A 7,998-nucleotide genomic window follows, 5' to 3' on the forward strand; every position below is an offset into this window, starting at 1 on the left:
CCAGTTTTGGAAAGAAATGAAAGTGGAGAAGAGTTGCGGCCTTTGAAAGGAAAAGGGGCAAGCTTGACTCCTACTAAACCCTCAGCCAATTTTGAAAGATTAAAAAAGCAAGTTGCGGAGATTCGGGCAGGCCAAGGGCAGTCTGGGAAAGGTACGGGCCATTTAAACTCTATTTCTTATTCTATTCTGGGCCGACCCACGGGGAGGGGGTCTAAGTTCCAGGCCCAACGGGTTCTCTTAGACCCGAAAGAGTCTAGTGGAGCTAAGGGAGACGGACCTAGTAAAGGGGGAGTTGACGGATCTAACCTTGATGCTAAATGAAGTGTCTAGCTTGGAATGTTAGAGGCATGAATGCCTCAACCAAACGGCTATGGATTAAGAAGGTGTGTAAAGACCATCAAGCTAAATTGGTTTGTCTTCTGGAAACAAAAGTTAAGGCGGACAATTGTGCGACAATTTTTGACAATTTTATTTCAGATTGGAAATATGTGCACAATGGTGAGTCTGACAACACTGTTCAGATTTGGTTGGGCTGGGATCCGAATTTCTTTAAGGTGGAAGAAATTCAAAAATCTAAGCAATTTATTCATGTCAAGGTGTCGATTGTGGGAACCCATGCCTCTTTCCTCTGTACTGTAGTGTATGCTCTTAATATTGTGGCTGGTAGGAAGGTTTTGTGGGAGGATGTGGGGACTTTTGCTAGTGCTATTGTTTCCCCTTGGGCTGTTTTGGGGGATTTTAATGTTATCCGAAATCAAAATGAGAAAATAGGTGGTGACCCTGTTCGGTTGGAGGCTATGGATGACTTGAACAATTTTATTGATGACTTTGGGTTGATTGACCTGAAGTAGAAAGGGGAAGCTATGACTTGGAATAATAGACAAAGTGGTGATACTCGAATCTGCTGTAAGCTAGATAGGGTGATGGTGAATCTGGCTTGGATGGATGTGTTTAGATCTTCAGAAGCTACCTTCCACCCTCCTGGTCTCTCTGACCATTCTCCAGTGGTGGTGGGTGTGTTAGATGAGACTAACTTTGGCCCTAAACCTTTCAGGTTTTTTGAAGCTTGGATTGGTAGAGAAGGGTTTGATGATTTGGTGCGGAAGGGATGGGAGCAGCCTGTTAGCATGTCCCTCAATCCTATTCTTTGGTTTGCTGCCCAGTTAAGGAATGTTAAGGAGTTGAGGAAGTGGAACAAAGAGTGCATTGGAGATGTTTTTCTTACGGTAAAGGCTGCGGAGACTGAGCTGTACCAAACCCAATGCAATCTTGGTGAGCACCCTGATGACCCAAATTTGGTTCTTTTGGAGACACAAGCAAAGGTGAAGTTATGGGAAGCCTTGGCTACTGAGGAAAAGTTTTTAAAGGAGAAGTCTAGGGTGAAGCATATTCAGTTGGGGGATGGTAATAATAGTTTCTTCCACAAATCTATGATTTGTAGGCAGCATAGGAGACATATTCTGGAGATTCAAGGGGAAGGAGGAAACATTGTCAAGGACCCTAGCCAAATCAAAGGAGAAGCTGTCTCTTTCTACAAGAAGTTGTTTGGGGCTGATTCGGTTGATAATGGTTTTATGCCCAGTTCGGTTCCCTTGCAGCATGGTCTGTCTCTTGTTCAACAGGAAAGTCTCATTGGAAGGGTGTCCAATAAGGAGATTATGGAGGTTGTGTTTGCTATGAAAAATTCCAAAGCTCCATGTCCGGATGGGTTTGGGGCTGCGTTCTTCAAACATTCTTGGGATGTGGTTGGTGAAGATTTGACTTTGGCAGTGAAGTGGTTCTTCAGCAAGACTAGTCTTCCTAGTTCGATCAATGCTACGTTTATTAGCCTTATTCCTAAGACAGGTGATGTCTCTTCTTTTGCGGGATATAGGCCCATATCTCTCTGCAATCTTTTTTATAAGATCATTACAAAAATCATATCTACTAGATTACAAGGAGTGGTTGGGCAGGTGGTGAGTGACACCCAGTCTGCATTTATCAAGGGAAGGTCTATTGTGGACAACATTCTTGTCTGTCATGATGTGGTCCGAGGGATTGAGCAGAAAGGAACTAGCCCAACAATAGTTTTGAAGATTGATCTCCATAAAGCTTATGACTCCCTTAGTAGGAAATTCTTGTTTGAGATTATGGAAAGAATGGGTTTTCCTCAGAAGTTCATTGGTTGGGTGAGGGCTTGTGTTGACACTCCCTGTTTTTCCATCTTATTAAATGGGAGTCCAGCTGGTTATTTCAAAGGGGGAAGGGGAATTCGGCAGGGGGACCCCATCTCTCCCTATTTGTTCACCATTGCTATGGAGGGATTTTCAGCCTTGATGAGGAATTTGGAGGTTGAGGGCAGGATTAGTCTTCTCCCCAGATGCAAGAGTTCCCACCTCTCGCACCTTATCCTTGCAGATGATTTGATGATTTTTGTGAAGGCTTCCACGGATTCTATTTCGGCCTGCCTGGGGGCCTTGGATGAGTTTCATACCTACTCTGGGTTGAAGCTCAACAGGGCTAAGTCCTCTACTATTTTAGGGGGCCTCACCCACATGGCTAGACTGCAACTTTTGGAATTAACAAATTTTGTGGATACCAAGTTACCTATCCGGTATCTAGGTGTTCCACTCATTTCTCGCAAGCTGGCTTTTGCAGATTGTTCCTCTGTTTTGGATCGAGTGCGAAGTAGACTTGATGGTTGGAAAGCACGTCTTTTATCCTTTGCAGGGCGGCTACAACTCTTGAGCTCTGATCTTCAAGGATGCTACATTTATTGGTCAGGGATTTTTGGACTGCCTGGTGCTCTCAAGAGAAAGCTGGATTCCATCTTCTCCAAGTTCCTTTGGTCTGGTCCATCTCTTCAACGTAAGGTACATTATATTTCTTGGGAGAAGATTTGCAAACCTAAGGCTGAAGGGGGCCTTGGTATAAGAAGAATTTCAGATATGAATACTGCAGGTATTCTTAAGCAAATCTGGTGGATTGCCTCTAAGAAGGACAGTCTTTGGGTTAGGTGGGCCTATACCCGCTATCTAAAAAATGACTCTATTTGGACTGTTAAGGTTCCCCTGAACTGTACTTGGGTTTGGCAAAAAATTCTCAAATTTAGAGATTCGGTTGAGCAACACTTCCATCATATTATAGAGAATGGCCAATCTACTAGACTTTGGCTATATAATTGGCATCCTAAAGGGGTTTTGATTAAAAGGTATGGGGATCGAGTCCGATATGATGCTGGTTCTACCCGGCTTGCCTTGGTTTCAGACTTCATTAGGGGTGGTCTTTGGCATTTGCCCCCTCAGGGCTCTTTTGACCTGATTACTATTTCGAGTGATCTCCCTAGTATTCCCATTGTGAATGGGAAGGAGGATATTATTGTTTGGAAGGAAACCCCTAATGGCCTCTTTACTACTAAATCGGCTTGGGAACTTGTGAGAGGTGGAGCTACTAAGGTGGTTTGGCATAAGCTTGTTTGGTTTCCTAGTTTTTTATCTAGGCACTCCTGCACTACCTGGAGATGCCTTATGGGAGGGCTCTCAACAAAGGACCAACTTATTAGAAGGAATATTGTAGTTGGGCTGAATTGAGTCCTGTGTTGGGGGGGTTTGGAGAGCCATGCCCATCTATTTTTTGACTGTCCCTTTTCTAAAACCATATGGGATAGGGTTAGTTCTATGTGCTCTCAAAGTGGCAAAGGTCCTGTTGGCCTGTCTAATGTGGTTAATTGGCTCTCTCATGTGGCTTGTGCTAATGACAAGTTAGATGTCATTCCCAAATTGGCTTTCTGTGCGACGGTTTATCATGTTTGGTGGGAGAGAAATCAACGCCTCTTTAGTAATCAATCAAGATCTTATGGTAAAATCCTTCAAGACATCAAGTTTGATGTGATCACTAAAGGCTCTTTCTGTCCGATTGTGGCAGCCCATACCCCTAGAAATCAGTTTTTGGTTGAAATGTGGCCAGGTGCAATGGGCTGTCTCGGTCCCCAAAGCTTGTTCTTGGCCGAAACCCCCTGCTCACTTAGTCACGCTCCATTGTGATGGCTCCTTGAATGGAGATAGAGCTGCTTATGGGGGTCTTATTCGTAATACCACAGGAGATCCGGTCTTGGCTTATATGGGTAAAGGTGTGGAAACTTCTGTTCTTAGCATGGAGTTGTTAGCCATTCACAGAGGGGTGGCACTGTGCTTAGAGAGGAATCTTCAACATGTGTCAATCAGATCTGATTCAAAGTTGGCAGTGGAGATTATTACAGGTGTGTTCAGTTCCCTTGGAATATATATGTGTTGAAGAACCAGATCAGCTCTAGTCTGAACCAGTTGGCTCTCTATGAAGTGAGGCGTGTTTGGAGGGAGTTGAACCAGCCGGCAGATTTTATTGCTTCCATTGATTGTGAGGGTAGGGAAACAATTCTATATCCTCCTGATTTCCAGGATGACCTGATGCGGATGATCCATGATGAGACTTCAGGTAAGGTCCAGTTTAGGCCTCCGTGATTGGGTCGGGTGGTTATTTCCTTGTATGTCCAAGGAGTTTGTCCTCGGGAGTGTGGGGCTTTTTCCTCCTCCTTAGGTCTGTCTAAGGGGTGGAAGTAGGCTGCTTTCTCTTGTATCTTCTTTTCTTCTTCTATACACACACATCTTACTTATCGAAAAAAAAGGTATCAATTCGAAGGTCACGACCCTCAACATTGCATACACACGTCTAATAAGAGATAAGGACACTTTTAAGAAAATACCAAGCCCGAAAAAGAACATAAAGGCCCCCAAATAACCCCTAACGACCCACCCGGTTTGGTTTAAACCAAAAATGAACATATGCCGAATAGGTATCGAATCAAAGGTCACGACCCTCAACAACGCATCCACACATCTTATAAGAGATAAAGACACTTTTTAGAAAATACCAAACCCAAAAAAGTACAGAAATGCCCAAAACAAACCCCAAACATCCCACCCGGTCTTGTTTAAACTGAAAATGAACATATGTCGAAATAGATATCGATTCGAAGGTCACGACCCACAACATCGCATCCACATGTCTAGTAAGAGATAAGGACACTTTTTAGAAAATACCAAACCCAAAAAAGTACAGAAATGCCCCCATATAACCCCAAACGATCCACCCGGTACGGTTTAAATAAAAAATGAACATATGTCAAAATCGGTATCGATTCGAAGGTCACGACCCTCAACATCGCATCCACACGTCTAATAAGTGAAAAGAAAACTTTTTAGAAAATACCAAACCCAAAAAAGTACCGAAATGCCCCCAAATAAGCCCAAACGACCCACCCGGTCAGGTTTAAACCGAAAATGAACATATGTCGAAATAGGTATCGATTCAAAGTTCACGACCCTTAGCATTGCATCCACACGTCTAATAAGAGATAAGGACACTTTTAAAAAAATCTAAAGCCCAAAAAAGTTCAGAAATGCCCCCAAATAACCCCAAACGACCCACCCGGTCAGGTTTAAACCGAAAATGAACATATGCCGAAATAGGTAACGATTCGAAGGTCACGACCCTCAACATCGAATCGACACATGAAATAAGAGATAAGGACATTTTTTAGAAAATACCAAACCCAAAAAAGAACGAAAAAGCTCCCAAATAACCCCAAACAACCCACCCAGTCTGGTTTAAACAAAAAATGAACATAAGTCGAAATAGGTATCGATTCGGAGGACACGACCCACATCATCGCATCCACACGTCTAATAAGAGATAAGGACGTATTTTAGAAAATGCCAAATCCAAAAAATTATAGAAATGCCCCCAAATAACCTCAAATGACCCACACGGTCTGGTTTAAACTGAAAATGAAAATATGTCGAAATAGGTATCGATTCGAAGGTCATGACCCTCAACATCGCATGCACACGTCTAATAAGAGATAATGACACATTTTTAAAAATCCCAAGCCCAATAAAGTACAGAATTTTCTCCAAATAACACCAAACTACCCACCCGGTCCAGTTTAAACCGAAAATTAACATATGCCATAATAGGTATCGATTTGAAGGTCGCGAACCTCAACATCGCATCCACACGTCTAATAATAGACAAGGTCACTTTTTTAGAAAATTCCAAACCCAAAAAAGTACAAAAATGCCCCCAGATAACCCCAAACGACCCACCCGGTTTGGTTTAAATCGAAAATGAACATATATTGAAATAGGTATCGATTCGGAGGTCACGACCCTGAACATCGTATGCATACGTCTAATAAACATAAGGACACTTTTTAGAAAATCCCAAGCCTAAAAAAGTACAAAAATAACAGTTTTTTTCATAAGTCCATGCGCAGCAGATTCAATAGAAAGCATATTTTGGAGATTGTTGATCAGAATGGAGTGGTGGTTGATGAACCAAAAAGGATTAAAGAAGAGGCTGTAAAGTTTTATTGTAATTTATTTGGGACTGATTCAATTGATGAGGGAACCTGCCCGAATTCTATCCACCTTTCGGGTGCTATTTCTGAAATTCAGATATTGGAATTGGAAAGGGAGATTAGTAGAGAGGAGATCAAGGGTGTGGTCTTTGCTATGAAAGATTCTAAGGCCCCAGGGCCTGATGGGTTCGGGGCTAGATTTTACAAAACAACCTGGGAGATTATTAAGGAGGACCTTATCAAGGCTATTAAATGGTTTTTTGAGAACTCCTTTATGCCCTATTCTATTAATGCTACCTTTATTTCTCTGATCCCTAAATCTGGAGATGTTTCCTCCTTTGTGGGCTATAGACCCATTGCCCTTTGCAATCTGCTTTACAAGATCATTACTAAGATCATCTCTAATAGACTCTAGAAGGTTATCGGCGAGGTGATCAGTTTCAATCAATCAGCTTTTATCAAAGGACGATCTATAGTTGATAATATTCTTGTTTGCCATGATATTGTGAGAGGAATTGAGCAGAAAGCAGCCAACCCCACTGTGGTGTTGAAGGTTGATCTCCATAAAGCCTATGACTCCTTGAGCAGGAACTTTCTATTTGGAGTGATGGAAAGAATGGGCTTCACAGGGAAATTCATTGGATGGGTTAAGGCTTGTGTTACCACACCCATGTTCTCCGTTCTCATTAATGGCAGCCCCACAGGTTACTTTAAGGGAGATAGAGGTATCAGGCAAGGTGACCTGCTCTCTCCTTATTTGTTCACTATTGCCATGGAAGCTTTTTCAGGAATTATACGAAGGCTGGAAGTAGATGGTCAAATCAAATTGCTGCCTAGATGCAAAGCTCTACATCTTTCTCACCTTATATTTGCGGATGACCTAATGATCTTTGTGAAGGCCAACCGTGAATCTGTTTTGGCTAGTTTGGGGGGTCTTGACGAGTTTGCAGGTCTTTCAGGGCTACATCTCAATAGATCTAAGTCCTCTATTATTGTAGGGGGCCTAACCCAAACTAGTAGTATGGAACTTTTGGAATTAACGGGTTTCTCTGAGACCACTCTCCCTATCAGGTACCTCGGTGTCCCTCTTGTCTCGGGCAGGCTGTCCTTGAAAGATTGCAGTCCTATTTTAGATTTGGTTAGAAGGAAATTGGAAGGATGGAAAGCCAGGTTTTTATCTTATGCTGGGCGTCTCCAACTTATCTCTTCTGTGCTCCAAGGATGCTACATTTACTGGGCTGGTATTTTTGGGCTGCCAGGTAACCTTATCTCACAGCTTGAGTCCATGTTTTTTTGGTCAGGCCCCTCGCTTGAAAGGAAAATGCACTTTATTTCTTGGGATGCGGTCTGCAAGCCTAAAACTGAAGGAGGTCTTGGGCTTAAGCGGGTTAAGGAGATGAATGTGGCTGGTATTAGTATTCCTATTGTGAGTAGTGAGAAGGATCTTATTGTTTGGAAGGAAACTTCTAATGGTCTCTTTACTACCAAGTCTAGGCACTCTTGTACTACCTAGAGGTGCCTGATGGGAGGGTTGCCAACTAAAGACCAACTCATTAGAAGGAATATTGCTGTAGGACAGAATTACGTCCTGTGTTGGGGAGGTTTGGAGAGCCATGACCATC

At 42.8% G+C, this 7,998-nt stretch overlaps 1 protein-coding gene across 1 annotated transcript; it reads left to right on the forward strand.

Moving 5' to 3' along the window:
* Positions 1-863: 863 nt before the first annotated feature.
* LOC122647823 lies at positions 864-7,447 on the forward strand (the record flags this gene model as incomplete). The annotated part of the gene is made up of 4 exons (XM_043841127.1): positions 864-1,602; positions 4,079-4,237; positions 4,318-4,452; positions 6,889-7,447. Coding segments are annotated over exons 1-4 (1,592 nt in total), but the record flags the coding sequence as incomplete, so codon positions are not given.
* Between the last annotated feature and the right edge of the window lie 551 nt (positions 7,448-7,998).

The sequence above is a fragment of the Telopea speciosissima genome, unplaced genomic scaffold (assembly GCF_018873765.1).
Source record: "Telopea speciosissima isolate NSW1024214 ecotype Mountain lineage unplaced genomic scaffold, Tspe_v1 Tspe_v1.0187, whole genome shotgun sequence".
In the NCBI taxonomy this organism is placed as follows: Eukaryota; Viridiplantae; Streptophyta; class Magnoliopsida; order Proteales; family Proteaceae; genus Telopea; species Telopea speciosissima.